Raw genomic sequence first — 19,251 nt, forward strand, 5'->3', positions numbered from 1 at the left:
GCTCTTACTAATATCAGCTAATCATCACTGGTGTTCCTCGAGGTTCAGCGTTCAGTCCTCCTCTGTACTCCATTTATAAAGCTATACATCTCCTATCACTGCTATGCAGACTGCATTATCATCATCAGAGTTCTCTAAACTCCATCTGGAGGTGTTGATGTCCGTATAAAGTATGAACACCACCTCATATCTGAAGGAGCCCTAAATAAGCAAACACAGTTTTCAGAAGTGAACTCATACCACATGAGGATTTGCCGTCTTCATATTGGCTCTCAGTGGCTTTAAGCATATTGCGCTGACTCTGTGCACATGAGCGGTGATTAAACAGATTGGCTGCAGAATGACGGATATATTACGCTGCTTTCATGTACACCAGCTCCATCTTTGATGATTGCATATTTACCCGGGCTGATCCCACCGATGTTTGTTTTAATTTCACGTTGCCCCCGCTGGGCTTACGCTTTACATGCGAAGGGGAAAATAGCATCGCTGAGCTCTGGGAAAGCAGGACGGCCTACAGATGCTTTGAGTTTGGGAGATTTCCCTGCAGTGGAGAGCGGAGCCGAGCGGCCGTATTTCCTGAGGATTAGAGCTCAGATGTGCCCCTGGAGGAGGTCTGATGCAGATCCGCTGGGAAACTGACCTGCCGCTGACCAGCACAAACTCCAGGATCAGAGGAGAATAAACTGAGGAGATCTGAAGATCAACACCGCAGATGAAGATGCACAGGAGCTACTACACTTCTCTACGCTTTATCTGTCCTGTACACGGCACACATGATTGAATTTTCCTCTTGTTTCTAGTCCAAATATCTAAATATTCTTAAATCAGTCAGCATTTTCTAGACAAGCAGCAAATATAGTGTTGTTTTCAGAAATAATGAGTCAAAATGAAGAGAGATTCTCCTTACAACAAGCTAAATACAATGGAGGAAGAGGAATAATCCTATTTAAAGTGAAACCTAGAGTATTCCTCTTCCTCTATTGTCAGATTATTCTGCTGGTTTAAGGAGAATCTCTCTTCATTTTGACTCATTATTTCTGAAAACAACACTATATTTATTACTTGTCTAGAAAATGCTTCTGGATTTAAGATTATTTAGATATTTGGACTAGAAACAAGAGGAAAACTAAAAGAAAAGCAGCTTTTGCAGTGTAATGGTTAGAAACTAACATAAATAATCAAACAAAGCTTTGTGTGTGTGTGTGCGTGCGTGCGTGCGTGCGTGCGTGTGTGTGTGTGTGTATTGGACAACATCTCCATCTGCTGGTGACAATCACAAACTACACAAGTCAGAGTTTCTGATTAATGTTCATTATAAATCTGTTGAGTTAATTCAGGCACATCATTTGCATATTAACATTCCTGATACACTCACAGAACAGAGGAAATGAGAGATTAAATTACGCAGCAACATAACAAACATAAACCCACCCTGTCAGAAGAAAACAACAGCTGCTGTCAATCATAAGGTACCAAAATATGTCATTGATCTCATCATTTTAACCCATATTACATACACATCAGGTTTCCAACATTCTTCTAAATATCTTCTTTAGTGTTCAACAGAAACTCATAAAGGTTTAAAACCACATGAGAGAGAGTAAACAGTGAGTAAATGTTCATGTTTTGGGGATCTACTCCTTTAACTGCCACCATTTTCAGTGCATATTTAATCATGTTGTGTGTGTTTATCCCTGAACTTCCCTTATACATCATATGCATATCTCATATTTCATTCATCAAGTGTAGTGCAGTCCAGAAGACAATCATCTCTAAGCGTAACTCATCTGTTTTCCTTCACCGGCGGCTCATTTGCTGTCGAGTTTGGCCATCTCCTGCACGTATATCCCGATGCTCTCGTTGTCAAACAGCACGAAGTACACTGTCTTGATGGAGGAGGACATGGTGGTCACGAAGTAGCTGGAGATGGCCTTCAGGATGAGCTGAGCGGCCTTCTGCTTCGGGAAGCCATTCCTGGAAAACACACACAACCAGAGAGTAAAGCTCAGTGTGAGTCAATGATTCAAATGCTTAATATGTGAAACCCTTTAGTCTGATGTGATGTGTGTTTTATATCCAATGCTCATGTTTGCACTGCACAAAATGCTTTTCTAGCTTTGAGTTTTGGTCTTAGATACCTAAAACTTCTTCAATTGAGAAGCATTTGCTGAACAAGCCAAACATATAGTGTTGTTTTCAGAAATAATGAGTCAAAATGAAGAGAGTTTCTCCTCAATAATATTATTTCATCATGAAAACAAGATTATTTTATTTGTTTTGAGGAAAAACTCACTTCATCTGACTCATTTCTGAAAACAAGACAAGATTTTGTGCTAGTCTAGAACATGCAACTTAATTTAAAATATATTTAAAAGATGCAGAACAAAAAATCTTCATAAGAAAACAATTGTTTGCAGTGTGTTTTATATTGAATTCTCATATTTGTTCACATTTACACACATTTCATCAATCTTAATAACTAGGCTATAGAAGACAGCAGTGTGTAAAATATAATATGGACATTTTGTTTTCATTAAAACACAGTTTAACCCCTGAACTGCCTGTTCCACTGTTTGAAGATAGACATGAAACTGACGTGTTCAGCTTAAATGACTGAAGATCTTCAACACTTCCGTGCACAGATTTAAGCTTGCTCTCGTTTTAAAGACGACAGATGAAATGTGAAAGTTTTGTGCCTTTAAGTTTATAAAAATAATAAAACAATAAATGTATCATTTAATATATTCCATACATGTATCGTACATAAGTTGTTTAAATTTACAGAAGACTGAAAATACCTGAATCTGCATATCTCTAAGATAAAGTTGATCTCTCAAAAAATTTGCTTTCAGTAAGAGTTCAGGGTGCAGTACCAGACCTGACCACCAGGTCATAGTTTCCATTGGTGACCATAGAACAGCGCCCCCTGACTGTGTGTTTGATTTGAGAAATAGGAACTATTTTTTCATACTTTTGACAGTTTTTTGGAATCAGCTGATCTCCTTTTAAGGGAAAATATTTTACAGTAAATGTAAAGTTTAGGCTTAGAGCTAGTATTATGTGCTTCTACAGTATTGTTGTCCGTCATTTACAGTTAGGGTTAGGTTTAAGCGTAGGAAGCCTATCAGCGCTGGATTACATCTTCAAACAGGAGTGATGTTCCAGGATCATCATAAATGCTAGTTCAGAAACTCATCCTACTTGACCTAATCCCCCTACGTCCTGTGTTTATCTGGGTGTATCTGTACCTGCCGCTGCCGATGGAGGGGAACGCCACCGACCGCAGCTTCTGCTCATCCGCCAGAGCCAGGCAGTTCTTGACGGTTTTCTCCAGCATCTCCTCACACTGGTCTGAGCCCCACGCCGGACTGTTGCAGTGGATCACGAACTTGGCCGGAAGACCAAACCCGGAGCTGATGGCGGCTGCGGAGAGACACGGGTATACACTGATCACACACACATCTACAGTATATTCACACACACACATCAAACTCTAAGCTGATGGCGGCTTCAGATAGACAGGGGTAGACACTGATCACACACATACACATATACAGTATATATAAACGTTAGGGATGGGTTGATTGTTCATTGCCGATGGTGGATAGACATCATGATGCTGAGCCGGCATCGTGATCCTCCACCCTGCCCCCATCGCAGCAGCAACCTGCTCGCCAAAAATACACACTCAGGCCCCGTTTACCCGTCTTAGGTTTGAAATGGTATTTTAGAATGAAAACGATCCACATCCACACTGTTTTACCTAGCATTTCTGAACAGCCCTCCATCCTATACTGCTGAAAACGCACATGACATGACCACACACACATACACGCACACACTCTGGCATATGCGCACATCTGAGCTCCAGGCAGTCAGCAGCAGGTGCGTTGAGCACAAAACCCCAGAGAGCGGAGCGCGTCGGACAGTTTATCAAGGATCACTGGATGGCATCTCATTATAGTTGTTAACTATCATATTTAATTAATCTTGTCTCTCTCTAACGACTCTTCGGTGTCGGAGTGAGGAGCGTCAGTACCTCCTGCCACCTCCAGGGGGCCGTTGCTCTTGCGCAGCTCCAGAACAGCGTCTGACAGCTCTTTTCCTCCAATCTTCTCCAGAGCGCTGCCTACGACACACACACACAGTCACTGATCGGTCAGATGGCCAATCTCTGCTCTGATTGGTCAGATGCACAATCTCTGCTCTGATTGGTCAGATGGACATTCAGAGTCAGAATATACTTTATATGCATAAAACACACAAGCAATCGTTTGTGATTGTCTGGAGCTCTTCAGATATTTGCTCTAGAGTGAGTGGGGAAAGCATGTTGTTTGTCTGCAGTGAAGTTCGTACACTAACAGCACACTTCAGTAATCCTCTTCAGTTTTACTGTGGTGATGTGTGTAGAGACGGGGGCTGCTTTACCTACTTCCCCACCCATGTAGAAGCTGGAGTTGGTGGGATGAACGACCGCTTCACTCTCTATGCTGGCGATATCAGCCTGAACAACCTGCAGCTACACAACACCAACAACAGACACACAAATACACAGAGAGAGAGAGGGAGAGAGAGAGAGAGAGAGAGAGAGAGAGAGAGAGAGAGAGAGAGAGAGAGAGAGAGAGAGAGAGAGAGAGAGAGAGAGAGAGAGAGAGAGAGAGAGAGAGAGAGAGAGAGAGAGAGCAGTGTGATGAAACATGATGGAGGAGAGATGTAACTGGACCTCTAATTATACTGTGTTTTAAATATATAACGTCTAGTTTCTTTTCATTCACCCTGTAAATCACACATCTAATCATCTGAAAGGCTCTTTATACACCTTTATAAGGTGAACATGATTATTGTGTACAGGTTGGTACAGGTTTTAGTAAGATGAATTGTTTTAGTGCATGACACACATTGTCCTTAAACTCATTGTGAATGTAAAACACCAGCAGAGTTCAGTTCACAGCTGTTATGATCAAAATGTAGAGAATGAAGAGATATGAGGACCACTCCAGTGACTGATTTCCCTGCTGATAAATGATAACACACAGACAGCCAGTCAGAATCCACTGACATATAAAGGGCTCGCACCATTTAAAGCTACAGATGACAATGTGGAGAAGCTCTGAATGCCCAGCTGGCAAACTGAAGCAGAAAACTCAAAGAACTGCAGGTCTCCAGTTACTGCATCTTTGTGTTTCCTCCTTTGAAAACGCTGGAGAAGATCATTAGTGTTGTTTTTATTCCACTACACTGACTGCGATCGCTAAATTCACTGTTTGATAAGAGATTACTCGAGCTGGATTCACTGGTCAGAAAGCGCACACGAGGACACCTGCTGGTTACAGGAGAGCAATGCAGGAAGAAAAGCAGACACTCAAATTAAGCCGATGTTAATCATTGGATGGTTTGGACACAAATCTGGTATCTTTATATGTGTAGTCTTCATCCTTCATGTGAGCACACCTCAAGACTTCAGCTGATGCTCGGGATGCAGATATTTGTATTCAAATCTCTCTTTTTGCCACACAAAGGCATTCCTGTCACGTTATAAACGAAAGTTGAGCCGCTGGAGACACGGCTGCTGATGTGATGGTGTTTCAGTGGAGGGTCTTCAGAGGATCGAGGACAGCATATTTATTAATATTATATTTATAATATTTATTATATATGTTCATATCATATCTACACACTGCTCACACCTACAGCCACTGTAAGGTTAAAGTCAGCTCATATAAGCTGATCAGCTCAAAGGTTAACCAGGTTAGAGATTACACTGTCAATGACACAGAGTACGAGCAGCTGATCTGAGAGCAGTGTAATACAGGCAGCTCTACTGTACCTTCTGGCCCAGGAATAAGCTTTTAGAGGACAGGACGGTGAATCCGCCAGCAGGAGCGCTCTGTCCACCAGACGCTTTAGCAGACCGCCTCTGTTAGGAACACAGCAGATATATCAGCATCATACAGTACTGTCCTCATCAGACAGAGCGCATCCGCCTCACTGCACTGCTGACACGAGGAGAAATACAACTGTTTATATGTCAAACCTGCAAACAGTTCTGTTTTTCCCAAGAGTCTCCCTTATTTCAGACCCATCTCCCTCCCCCCGGTCCTCAGCTTGTTGGTACAGTCTGTAAAAACCCCAGGTTGCCAACTTTGGTATAGTATCCTATCGCAGCGGCCACCCGAAACCCACTCCATAGTACAATTAGCTTACTAACACCACAGTACAGGTAATAACCCGGTTCTTAACAGTGTTATTCAGACACTTCAGTGTGCACCTTTCCTGTTGAGGGCTTCTGGCTGTGCAGTTTCCTGACAGCGGCTGTTTTGCTTGTTTTCCTGGATGGTGGAGCAGTGACGGCGGCCTCCAGCTTCTCTCGGCTCTCCCTCTTCTTGGACAGCAGCTCTGGGTGGATGTTGGGTAAAACCCCCCCAGCGGAGATGGTGACGCCCCGCAGCAACTGCACACACAAACACACACATCTGAAGAGTAACATCTGAGTGAAATAACAGCGCTCATGGGTCTGTGTGTGCTTCACTACTAATGACAGCGCTGTTTCTCAACACTCACCGCAGTGAGTGGCTGTATTTGTTGCTTTAGAATTGAATCAGAATCCATATAGCTTATAGAAACATATGTAAGGGATAAAGTACATCCAGCCGGTGTTTATCGCGGAGTAAAGCCTGACAGGTTTATCAGCGGCTTTTGTAACAGACTGAAGGGTTTGTTCTTATTTTATCCAAAAATGTACAAATTAATTAAGTTAAATAAGTTAGTTAAAACTAGTACCACAATCAGACATGTATCTGCTGGTGTGTTAAATGTCTGGCTTGTGAACTCAGTGTAGATGAGGTTGTTCCCGTCTGCGAATCAGATGAATGTGTACCTGATGAAGCTCCTCATCATTAGCGATGGCTAGTAGAATGTGTCTGGGTGTGACGCGGCCCTTCTTGTTGTCTCTGGCTGCGTTTCCTGCCAGCTCCAGGATTTCAGCTGAAAGAGCCACGGATACAGAGATTATCATACGGTGCTTATCACACAGACAGATGCAGACGATCAGCAGATTACAGTGCAGAACTTCTCTGACATTTACTAAAGCTCACACAGATTCAGCTTCTTCAGTCTGAGAAACTGACCAAACCTGGTGAGATGCAGTGTGGTATTAACTGGCCTTAAGAGCCTTAAAGAAACAGTACACCCATAATGTCAATTCTGTCATCATTTCCTAATCCTCCACCTGTTCCAAACCGGTTTGAGTTTCTTTCTTCTGTTCAACACAAAGGAAGATACACTGAAGAGTGCTAAACAACACACCTAACAGCCTGCTATGGTGACACAACAGCTATAGTAATTGATCTGCTATGGTGATTCTACAGTTGCTATGGTAACACAACTATAGTGATTGATCTGCTTTGGTGATTCTACAGTTGCTATGGTGACACAACAGCTATAGTAATTGATCTGCTATGGTGATTCTACAGTTGCTATGGTAACACAACTATAGTGATTGATCTGCTTTGGTGATTCTACAGTTGCTATGGTAACACAACAACTATAGTGATTGATCTGCTTTGGTGATTCTACAGTCGCTATGGTAACACAACAACTATAGTGTATGATCTGCTTTGGCGATTCTACAGTTGCTATGGTAACGCAACAACTAGTGAGGAGGGCCAGTGTGTGTGTGTGCGTCTCTTACCAGTCAGGTACTCCAGCACCGCAGCCATGTACACCGGAGCGCCCACACTGATCCTGTATTTGGGAAGGCCTCTCCTGAAGAAGCGCAGCATGCGGCCCACAGGGAAGATCACTCCAGCACGGGCTGAGCGAGAGCCCCTACTGACCTTCTTCTTCCCTCCACGACTGGACATCCTGAGGCTCTACACACACACACACACACACACACACACACACACACACACACACACACACACACACACCATGATCACCAGTGCTCGATTAAAGGCACAGTTCACACAAAAATTAAAATTTACTCAGCATTTACTTTTCAAACCACATGCATTTCTGTCTGCTGTTGAACATAAAGGAAGATGCACAGTAAAATATCCATAAATCAGCAGATTTCCATATTCTGATATTCATGTTTTCATTTCCCCTCTTTATTTCTGCTGTTGAATGTCATTATGGGATCTTGATCTTTCTTTCAGCAATTTTTAACCTTAATAAGTGTGTAAGTGTGTTTCTGCACGTGTGTAATAGTGTGTAGTGCTGTGTTGTGTGTGCTGGTGTTGTATATTGCACTACAGAAACCTTGTAATAAACTGCAGCACATTTACTGCTATTCTACACACTCATTTCTCTACATATTATTTATTATACATTATATTAATATTTCAAACTCTTAAAATGTCAATAAAAGTCACTTTGTTAAACTGTAGAGTTGAATATTCACCATCAGAAGTGGACAGAGCAGAGATCAACATCCCATAATGCAATTCACCACCGCAAATAAACATAAAACACCCAAAATACAGTCATTAATCAATACAGTCATTAATCAATACAGTCATTAACATGTATGTTACAGCTTATTCTGTAGAAAGCTGCTAACCCGGGACCATTCATCTCTACAGTATTTGTTTCTACTATGGAAGTCAATGGTTACAAGTTTTCAACATTCTTTAAAATATCTTCTATGGTGTTCAGAAGAAAGATTGATAAAGGTTTATGGCCACTTGAGCAAGAGTAAAAGTTCATTTGTGCGTGAACATTCCCCCAACCCAAAACACGCAAACGTACAAAAGCACTGCAATAATAATAATAATGCTAATAAACATACAAAAGAAGTCAGATATATGTCATAAATCTATGGCAGTAATCTTTGTAGTATGTATAACTTTGCACAGTCATTCTAAAGTGCGCTCAGTCCTTCATTCATCCCCTTGTTTATCAGCTAGCCGCGGTTTGTTGTGCGCTGCTGTAAATAAAGCCGCATGACACAACAGCGCGTCTCAGTCAGCGATGCATCAGCAGACCGTTATGTTTGGTTAATTATGTTGTTTATTATAATATTTTTCGAGTCTAAATGCAGAACTTCCTGAAAGCGAAAGTGCAGTCGCGGACGCGTGCGTCAGCGATCGGCGGCGCGCGCGCGTCAGATAAAGTGTAAAAGCAGAAGCGGAGGTGATTGATTGACAGCTGGAGTCTTACAGAGAGGCTCAGTCCCCTGCTACACTGCTGCGACACACACCGGACAGATGACCTGCGACAGATGACCGATCCTCCACCGTCCACTGATCAGTGTGCGCTCATCTGACAGCACAGCACAGGCCGCTCCCGAGAGACAGACGAGTGCGCGCATGAGGCTCGTGCCCGGATGTGCGCGCCGCTGCGCTGTTGTCGGTTTAGTAGCTCTGATTTCATCCACCTATTTTTATTTTTTTTAATTATCGCACAAAAGAAGATTGATGGCAGTGTCAGGATGTGCATATATGTATATCCCTGCTGAAAAATCCAGCTTAAACCAGCCTAGGCTGGTTGGCTGGTTTTAGCTGGTTGACCAGCCTGGTTTTAGAGGGGTTTTGGCCATTTCTAGGCTGGAAAATGACCAGCTAAATGCAGCTATGTCCAGCTTGACCAGCCTGGTTTAAGCTGGACAGTTGGTTTTGGCTGGGCTCCCAGCTTGTCTAGACTGGTCCAGCTGGTTTTAGCTGGTCTTTTCCAGCATGACCAGGCTGGAAATGGCTGGAAACCAGCCTTGAAATGGCCAAACCCCTCTAAAACCAGCCAACCAGCCTAGGCTGGTTTAAGCTGTTTTTTTCTGTAGGGTAGCTTTAAAAAATAAGTGATGACATTGAGAGATAAGGGGTTAATGCGACCCATCATGCTTTGCGAGTTGTTCACATGTGTTTTCAGCCTGAATAAAGGTGATCCTGTTGCTCTGTTAAGTCAAGTGTTCATTAAACTATTACACACATCACAGTTAATTTAATATGCTATTAAAATCATACTCACTTCTTGAGGTTTGGCTGATCACAGAGAGCTTGAACAGATCCAATACTCCCAGTTTCTGTCTTGTGGATATGAAACACATTAACACTGATAATATAAGGTTGAGGAGATGTGGGAATGTGCTGCTGCTCCTGTTGTAGATGAATGAGTGAATATAAAGCTCAGGTAGAGACTTTACTGAGTGTCTGTGATTAATCAGGCGTCTGAGAGCTGCTGTTCTGCTGATTAGATCAGGACGAGTGAAACTGCAGAGAGAAAACATCATCTGTTTACTGTTTACTTACATTTACATCCTTTATGTCCTGCAGCCTGTCGACTTTGAGTTGCTTAATTGACATGACGTGTTGTACACAGTATTGACAAAGCAATTTTAGATATGTATGAAATATATAATATATTAACATCATCAAACAGTAAAAGAAAAATAAAGAACAGAGGGAAAATGAATAAAAACATATCAAATATAGATTATACCTCTACAAACTGAAACGTGTAGATGTACGTCTTTAAGGCTCATGATTCACCATTTCTTATGGTGTGTGTGTGTTTGGTGTACAGATATTTAGTAGATGCCACCACATCCTCTCTGAGTACATGCTAAAGCTTTTCAGAGTCATTTAAATTATGGGATTGATGATTTAATGCTTCACATGAGGAGGAAATATTTCTGTATTTGTGGTGTGTTTGGGTCAGAAAATAAGGAAGTGTGTCTCGTCCTCTGTTTGACTGGTGTCCCACTGTTTACTGTCATTAGCCTTTAATGAGCGATTATAAAAGAAAAACATATTTTTAATCAAGTAAATGATATATAATTATTTTTGTTTCCTTCTTTGTCTACATATAGGTTTCTGCTATGATTTGGGAGGAAATCACTGTATTTCACTCATTTACCCCTAAGAGTCTTCACAACAGCACCAGCCTGCGTACACTTTTTACTTTAAAAAGTCACTTTATATTGATCTGAATGAAATACAAGTAGATTATTCATATTGATGCAGGTGTGACAGACAGTTCTGCTATCTGTGGGTTAGAATATTTACAGTATATACAGTTTAGAGATGTGTCCTGCCCACACATGTCCAGCAGAGGGACACAGAGGTGCATTTAGTTCACTCAAAACGTTTCCTGAGGAAAACGAAAGCAAAACAAAACAAAACACACTTCATTCATTATCTTTTCAGCTTAGTCCCTTTATTAATCTGGGGTCACCACAGTGGAATGAACCACCAAACATGAACCACATTTGTTTTACGCAGTGGATGCAATTCCAGCTGCAACCCATCACTGGGAAACATCCATACACTCTCATTCACACACACATTCATACACTACGGACAGTTTAGGCTTCCATATGTCCTGCCCTCTCTCTTCATGTCTCTTCAGTTGAGGTTACGTCAAACTTCGAATAAAATACTCACGTTTTAAAGCCCTTCTCGGGAAGTTTATCTGTTAGATGCTATATTATCTGCTTGTGCGTTCTGTCTTTTTTCCTGGATGCTATGCACACTTGGTGGACAGGTGTTAGTGTTAATGTGCATTACTGCCACTGGGGAGGACAACCATCCTGATTCATCAGACCTTACACTCATGAAATAAACACACTTACAATGGTAAGACAGGACAAACTGTATTGTTTTATTTTATTTTTTTTATTTATTAGTAGTATACTTTTTTAAATGTATAACATGTTAAGAAAATGAACCTATCACTAGTTAAGAACAGAACTTGGATAAGAAGGCATTTACTTCTTATTCACTCACTATCTCCAGTCTTGTCTTCAGACTTATAAGCTGATCCCCTCACCTGGCGCAGTGAACTGAGCACAAGCGTTTTTGCAACTCCCTCCTATAAATACCTGAACAATCATATCAATCCCAAAGAAAACCACTAAAATCACAGCAGCCACACACACACATGTTATATCCTCACCATATGATGCACTCATGCCTGTCAAAATTGATCCCTTCTTAATTAGCAAAGCACACAGAACAATGCAAGCAGTGGCTATACCACCAAAAACAGTATGGACAGATGCTGAGAGTCCGGACATGTTTTCAGCTTCTCTTCAATCTTCTCCTCAAGCTTCTGCTTGTTTTTCACAAATGTGTTCAGTTATCAGCTCAGTTCTGCTTCACTGTGTCTTCCTCGCCAAGAGCTTCTCAAGAGTATCGCTCAGTTTGTCGTTGAAGTTTCTGAGGTTTGTGGATCAGCTTTTTTCTTCTGTATTTCCAGGGCAGAGGAGATCACTCAGAGATGTCTTGCTTTATATCAGATTCTAGAGACTAAGAGACAAACGCTTGTTCAGGGATTTACTGAGAAATGTGTTGATGAAAGTCTGATCAATAATGTTGATAGTAAACTCATTAAATCAGAGGTATAGGGTTATTATATCTTAAGTGTAGTGTAAATCTTGACATATATTTATTCCTTTAATGTATTTCAGTCGTGTGGACATCATTCATACAGGCCCTATAGAAAATCACCATGTACACCTTTGAAATAAAGACTTTATTAGTCAAACAGCCCGAAATCAAATCACACCTCAAATCACGTTTACCAGCCTTCTCCTCACCTGTGTCCTTCCACAACTTTATTTACAACTTTAATTTGGAACCAGGGTCCATGTTCTATAGGCACTGTACAGTAAACTTGTGCTGGGAAGAAGTTGTGACATTGGCAATTTCTGCTCTTCATTTAAACCATACAAGTGCACACACATAGCAGCCCACGCAGTAAACACACACACACACACACACACACACACACACACACACACACACACACACACTGTGAACACACATGCAGAACAGTGGGCAGCAGTAGGGGGATCAGTGTCTTTATTACAGCTCACTTCAGATCAATCATCAGGAGTCATCGGTGAATGTTGAAAGCATTTATTTCAGAGCAGCAGCAGACAGACGTGTAGACACCATTCAACAACACTTGACAGATCTGAATACATTTGATTTATTAATGTCTGAACACATCAGAGCGTACACTCATGATGGAGACACATGTTAGGACACACTGTTTACTGATCAATTTCTACTATACCTTTTACAAATATATAACAAAAACATTTAATCAATCTATCAATCTTCATTTTCTTCTCATCCCTCATTCTTCAGTTTTCTGATCACACTGTTCTCTTGCAAATCATTATATGCTGCTTTGTACTCAACAAAACTGTTTTCGACCTCTCTCACAGCATTGTCTACCTTATCATGCCCAATCCGTGTTATAATCACCTGAACAATCAAATCAATCACAAAGAAAAGCACAAAAATCACGACCCCTGCACCCACACATGTTGGTTCTACTTCATATAACTTACTCAGGTCTTTCAGAATGATTTCCTTTTTAATTAGTGAAACAACCCCAATAGTGGAGACAACAGCGGCAGCAGCAAAGACAGTATGAGCGATAGCTGAGGCTCGCTTATCCCCAGATGCAGACCCAGGCATGTTTTCAGCTTGTACAGTGTTGGTTTCAGCTTCTCCTTCAGCTTCTCCACTTCTGCTTGGATCTCACAGACGTGTTCAGTTATCAGCTCACAGTTCTCCTTCACTGTGTCTTCCTCATTCAGGGGAAATCCTGAGATTTGTGGACAAGCTTTTTTTCTTCTGTATTTCCAGGGCAGAGGAGATCCCTCAGAGATGTTCTGCTTTATATCAGATTCTAGAGAAAAAGAGACAAAGAGAAAAACACTTGTTCAGTGACTTCAAAAGCACAGAAATTACTGTGAGAAAATTTGACAAATCCTGATCATTCATTTCATAATAAACTCATTAAATCAGAGGTATAATCTTATTATATTTTAAGATTACTGTAAATCTTGACATATATTTATGTCTTCTACATGCCTTTGAAATATTGACTTTATTTGTCATGCAGCTTGAAATCAATACATATTCTAAACCACTTTTACCAGCCTTTGAAATGTTTCTGTAGCCTTCTTCTAACCCGTGTCTTTATACAACTTTATCCTTTATTTATAACTTTATTTTGGGAAACGCAGCGCTGGATGAGTTTTTACAGTGTCTGTGTGTGTGTGTGTGTGTGTGTGTGTGTGTTGCCTGAACTGCTGTGTTTGCGCACTGGGATGTGTTAAACGAAGAGCAGAAATTGGCCATGTCACAACTTCTTCACAACACAAAGTTTACTGTACAGTGCCTATAGAAAATGAACTCATATTCCAACAGCATCTTGCTTTAAGGTCTGGGACATACCAAATAGATGACGAACAACTAGCGTCAACAAAACCCAGCTGTGTTGTTGCCCCATGTCTGGACCCATATGGGCAAAAAGCTGCCCATAAACAGCAACCGGGAAGAGCCGTCTGAGCTGAGAGCGTGTGTTCTGCCAACTCAAAGTATTAACTTGCTACATCTCTTCAGTTTTAGCTCGTGAGCTCTGATTCGCTGCTGAATTATTCTGTTGTTACATGGTGTGTACTAAAACAGAAAATGAAAAGTGGAGATTGTTCTAAGCTGATATGTCTACTATACTATACTGTCATTCCAGCATAATAATCAAGAAACTCTGCTGCTCTACCGCAGCTGCACCAGGGGGGATTAGAGCCTTTTTTACACATGGTGTCTATGTTTGGACGTCTGGTACAGTATGTGTTTTAAACACAAAATTTCTTGGTGTGATGATAGCTTGTACCTCTGCGGCAGAGAAAACACATGTAAAATCCACAGACTTGATCTCTAAGAGCAGTATTAAATGTGTTGGTTGCACCTGCTTACCTGTGGTTATTGTGGAGAGCTGAAGATGGTCAGAGATGCTTCTGCTGTCTTCTGGAGGAGCTGAACGGGTCTCTGAAAGCCTTCCTTAAGTACAGGAGCTTGACAAAAACTCCACCTGCAGAGCGCTTTTAGCCTATCGTGTCAATCAAGAAGTACAGTATAGAGGACTGCCTTAGGGGTCTGCATGCCACATGTACTGTACACAGACAGGTATTAACTTGTTTTACTGGTATATAAATATAGTGTTGGACAAAAGCAGTCGCATGCTAACTTATTTATTTACAGGCTTAATGCACTTAATTATTAACTAACTTAATTATTTACAGGCTCAATGCACAAATCTCCTAGAGTTAGACAGTTGACTTAGACTGTCCATTCAGCTGATTTCTTGTTGTAGCAGGGTCACGTTTAGCTTAACAAAATTAATATACTTAAAAATTAGCAGACTGCATATAATCCTTGCATAATGATCAATGCAAACTAAGCTGAGGCTTTCATTTTGTGTATAAACTATAAAAAGATTTTAAAAACTGAAGTACTATACAATGAAATGGATAATATATTGATATTATGATTGATTCATTATAATTTTGTCCGGTGGTGCTCGGGCTATCTGGGGAAGACACATCTGAGCTGTGATACCCTCATGTGGCTCTGTGGTAATAGCAGATTGTATGAGATCTCATTCCAGTGGAAAGGACATGGGCTCTAACCCCATCTCGACATGAAAAGAGTTTAACTTCAGACTACTACATCAGCTTCTTCCCACAGACTGTAAGAGCCCCTCTACTGCAGTCAATTTACCCCTCTCTGGACCCCTCATCTCTCTGACTCTTACACCAGGTTGCTCATTTGTACTGTGGACACTCTCTTAAGCACTCCGTGTCTCGTGGAAACACTGTGCATTTCAAATTGTGCTTCATTCGGTGAGTGGGATTGACAAAGCACCAGTAGAAACACTCTTCTCTCTTATGCACCTGATACTGTATCTAAACTCCATCTTACAAGGACTCAATAAGGGAAATGATGTTCACTATAAGTGTACCACAGTCATGTTGCTCTGCTTGCTTCAGCCTTAAATAACTCTTAATTAAAAGCTTAAATGCCTCTTTTGCACAATATTCACCTTTAATGGCTCTCTAGCACAATATCCTGCACAACAGTGTTCAGTCTCATGTTAAAGTACTTGCACAGCCTGTCTTACGTGAGTAGTTAAGTATCCAATAGTATAAGTTAGTCATGCATAGGTTTTTAAAATAGCTCTTCTGTCCAGTGTTGTGTTTTTATTCATGATTAATCTATATGGCACTGTTGTCCTGCAAGACACGACATTTCATTCCTCTGTATGTCCACACATGTAGCAGATGATAATAAAGCTCGACTTGACTTGACTTGATTTATGTGTAGGTGCAAGAATCAGACAGAAGTTCCCAGAAGAAAATGCAAACTGCACTGGTCTCCTACCCCCTCCACTTCAGTAGTGTTTAATATTTATATAATCTCTAAAATCAAACGTATATACACTACACAACATGATCTGACCATGTTTAAGTCTGAGTCATTTTAATCCCCTACTATATAAATGAACATCAGCTTAGCACTTCCTCCAAAACATCAAGGTAAAAATGATATGTTACCTGGTTATCCATTTCAGAATGTCGTGGGCTGTTACACCCCGGGCGCTTTCATTTTGCAAGAATGCTCTGAACACCTGGAGATGGAAAAAACAAGCGAACTCACTTCGTCCTTTCACTTTTCTTTGCAGCCGTTATGTAATATTATGGCGACGCAGTGGCGCAGTAGGTAGTGCTGTTGCCTCACAGTAAGAAGGTCGCTGGTTCGAGCCTCAGCTGGGTCAGTTGGTGTTTCTGTGTGGAGTTTGCATGTTCTCCCAGTGTTGGTGTGGGTTTCCTCCGGGTGCTCCGGTTTCCCCCACAGTCCAAACACATGTGCTATAGGGGAACTGATCAACTAAACTGGTTTGAGTGTGTGTGGATGTTTTCCAGTGATGGGATGAAGCTGGAAGGGCATCTGCTTTGTAAAACATATGCTGGATAAGTTGGTGGTTCATTCCGCTGTGGCGACACCAAATTAATAAAGGGACTAAGCTGAAATGAATGCAATATTATAAATGCCCTTTTTCTATGTACATGTAGCATGTGACAAATTTAGATGTCTATATATTTGCATATCTTAATTATGAAATAAAATAAAGAAAAGAAGAATGTTATGTGTGCTGAATCACTCTTTTGTAATATAAATTGAAGATAGACATCAACAAAATGAACAGACAAATTCATATATAGACTCATATGTAGATTCAGACTCAGCCACCGCATGTTAGAGTGTTGTATGATGTCGCCATATTCTGCATTAATTACAGATAGAAATGCCTGAAATTCTCTGCGGTTGAGTGCTGTCACGTGGATCAAGTTTATAGTGTTTACCACAGTGGTCATCACATCACTCAGCTGGATGGTTTGTGCACAGAGCGCCTCCTGGTGTATGATGCAGTGCATTGTCTCAGCCTCACCTCCACTTTCCTGTACTCTGTTACATAACATGGAAGCCATTCCATTGCGCTCGCCAATCATATCAGGCGCCCCATCTCATGTAACGCCACAGAGCCTGGCCCACGCAAGATTCATATTCTAAACAGCAGCTGACACTGCTTCAAAGAGATCTTTACCCGTTGTCGTACCCGTAAGGCTCCTCATGTCAAGAAGCTCTACTGAAGTGAAATAAAGTAACTGTGGCATCAGGGCTCTCAGCACAAGCAATGGAGTTCAAATCTAACATTACCTTGCCTGACACTCGCTCCTGTAGATTTGTTCACTAGTCTTTAATTCATCGTCCATCTGTGTTTAGAAAGACTGATGTTTTTAACATCTTGAATCTTCTCTGGGTAATTATAGTTGCACCACTCATCAGACACTCCTTTATGAATTCTCCGTCAGTGAAGGGTTTCCCATGCTGTGTGTTAGCTGAGCGACCTCATAACTAGCCGGTGTAGAATCTTCTTGCACATTATTAGCACTGTTGTTGAGCTGATAGCGCAGCTGCTAACTGTTTTACTGTTTGATCTGGTTCGGCAGCAGTGTAGGAGCTGAAGGCCTGATGTTTTGTTTCATAACGTCTATTAATATTATATTGCTTCATTAATGAAACTGATTCCTGACATATTAAACAGACATGAGCTCTGTGAAGAAATATTCTCAGCCTCAGCCTGACTGAAATTTCCTGCATTCACGGTTGACTTTCCTTTATCTTGGTTGCGCATGGCTCACCTAAGCATGGTTATCAATTATGTTTCCTTCAGTTTAGTTGGTTCGTTTTATGTCATAACAGGACCTGCTGCCTAATTGAAGGCATGCAATAGCGACACCTGGTGGTTATTTATTGAATTACGTTCAGTTTTGTACAGCGGGCCAGATTCTATTAACATTTATAAAAAGCCTCACGGGCCGCCACAAGACTGATTGCGGGTCGTCGGTGGTCCACAGGCTGTAGTTTGGAAACCCTTGATCTAAGATCTAACATAAACACAATATAAAACATTAGTGACCTGGGGCGTCACGGTGGCGCAGTGGGTAGCACAATCACCTCACAGCAAGAAAGTCGCTGATTCGAGCCTCGGCTGGGTCAGTTGGTGTTTCTGTGTGGAGTTTGCATGTTCTCCCCATGTTGGTGTGGGTTTCTTCCAGGTGTTTCCCAGTACTGGGTTGCAGCTGGCAGGGCATCTGTGTAAAACATATGCAAAAACATGTGTAAAGCATGTCCTGGATAAGTTGGTGGTTCATTCCGCTGTGGTGACCCCAGATTAATAAAGACACTAAGCCAAAGAAACTGAATTAGTGACCTGTGTTTCAGTCCTGATATTGTATTAGCTCGCTTCAACAGCCAGTCACATGATCAGAACACTGCAATGAGAATAACAGTAGCATGTAACGCGCAACAGCACAGCATCGTCACATTTATAGTGTTCACTCATGAAGTTAGCATGACACCAGGACTGTTACTCACTCTCATAAGGACGCACACAACACCATACACAATCATCTGTCACAGAAATGAAATGCAAGGTGCGTCTGAGGCTCTTTAACAGGTGGAGAATTGCACGAGAGCGGCAGCCACGGCGATATAGCGACCTCTAGCGTGCGAGCAACGTTCTTTTCCGGTCAGCCGCGCTCTTTCATAATAAAAGTCCCGTACTTTCACTTTCTCTATCGGTTTTTCCTCTTCTCCAATATCCATTGGGAGGGTGCTATCACTAATGGAGCTGTCAGATGAACTCCGCTCACTTTAACGTTAATTTAGCTGAATAACTGTGCTTATCACTGGGTGACGAGCTGTTATAATACACTGAAAGCATTATGTCAATAATATATATAATATGTAATCAATAGAACTGATCTCTAACACAACAAACTACATCCCTAACCCAAACTTATACTGTTTTCATAAGCAAACTAGAAGAGAAATGCACATTGCAGGCACTTTTTAAAATTATTATGTAGTTTAGCTGGTTTCTGGA

At 41.4% G+C, this 19,251-nt stretch overlaps 1 protein-coding gene and 1 long non-coding RNA gene across 4 annotated transcripts; both read right to left on the reverse strand.

Annotated features, from left to right (window-relative positions):
* Positions 1–1,298: 1,298 nt before the first annotated feature.
* On the reverse strand, positions 1,299–9,315 carry LOC130214915 (core histone macro-H2A.1). 2 transcript variants are annotated; one of them, XM_056446785.1, is made up of 9 exons: positions 9,166–9,315; positions 7,694–7,874; positions 6,881–6,987; positions 6,272–6,454; positions 5,831–5,920; positions 4,432–4,522; positions 4,043–4,132; positions 3,252–3,426; positions 1,299–1,977 (listed from the first exon to the last, which is right to left on the reverse strand). In XM_056446785.1, exons 2-9 carry the CDS (start codon positions 7,863–7,865, stop codon positions 1,812–1,814), a joined length of 1,074 nt encoding a protein of 357 aa, XP_056302760.1. In that variant the 5' UTR covers positions 7,866–7,874; positions 9,166–9,315; the 3' UTR covers positions 1,299–1,811. The 2 variants fall into 2 exon arrangements, with proteins under 2 accessions (XP_056302760.1, XP_056302759.1); XM_056446784.1 differs by having other exon boundaries at positions 9,206–9,312.
* A 6,624-nt stretch (positions 9,316–15,939) lies between these two features.
* On the reverse strand, positions 15,940–18,830 carry LOC130215096 (uncharacterized). Of its 2 annotated transcripts, XR_008835656.1 has the most exons (4): positions 18,741–18,830; positions 18,577–18,637; positions 18,321–18,457; positions 15,940–16,428 (listed from the first exon to the last, which is right to left on the reverse strand). It is a non-coding gene; the product is annotated as an uncharacterized LOC130215096 (long non-coding RNA). The 2 variants fall into 2 exon arrangements; XR_008835657.1 differs by lacking the exon at positions 15,940–16,428 and having other exon boundaries at positions 17,827–18,457.
* Positions 18,831–19,251: the final 421 nt, after the last annotated feature.

This window comes from Danio aesculapii, chromosome 21 (assembly GCF_903798145.1).
Source record: "Danio aesculapii chromosome 21, fDanAes4.1, whole genome shotgun sequence".
Lineage (NCBI taxonomy): Eukaryota > Metazoa > Chordata > Actinopteri > Cypriniformes > Danionidae > Danio > Danio aesculapii.

What these genes read in the sequence shown, in the direction of transcription:
- LOC130214915 (XM_056446785.1), bottom strand. Translation starts at nt 7,865, where the DNA reads ATGTCCAGTCGTGGAGGGAAGAAGAAGGTCAGTAGGGGCTCTCGCTCA. An exon ending in CCCCCTGGAGGTGGCAGGAG is followed by an intron (nt 3,427 to 4,042) that starts GTACTGACGCTC and finishes GTCTCTCCGCAG; the next exon opens with CCGCCATCAGCTCCGGGTTT. An exon ending in CCCTCCATCGGCAGCGGCAG is followed by an intron (nt 1,978 to 3,251) that starts GTACAGATACAC and finishes TGTGTTTTCCAG; the next exon opens with GAATGGCTTCCCGAAGCAGA.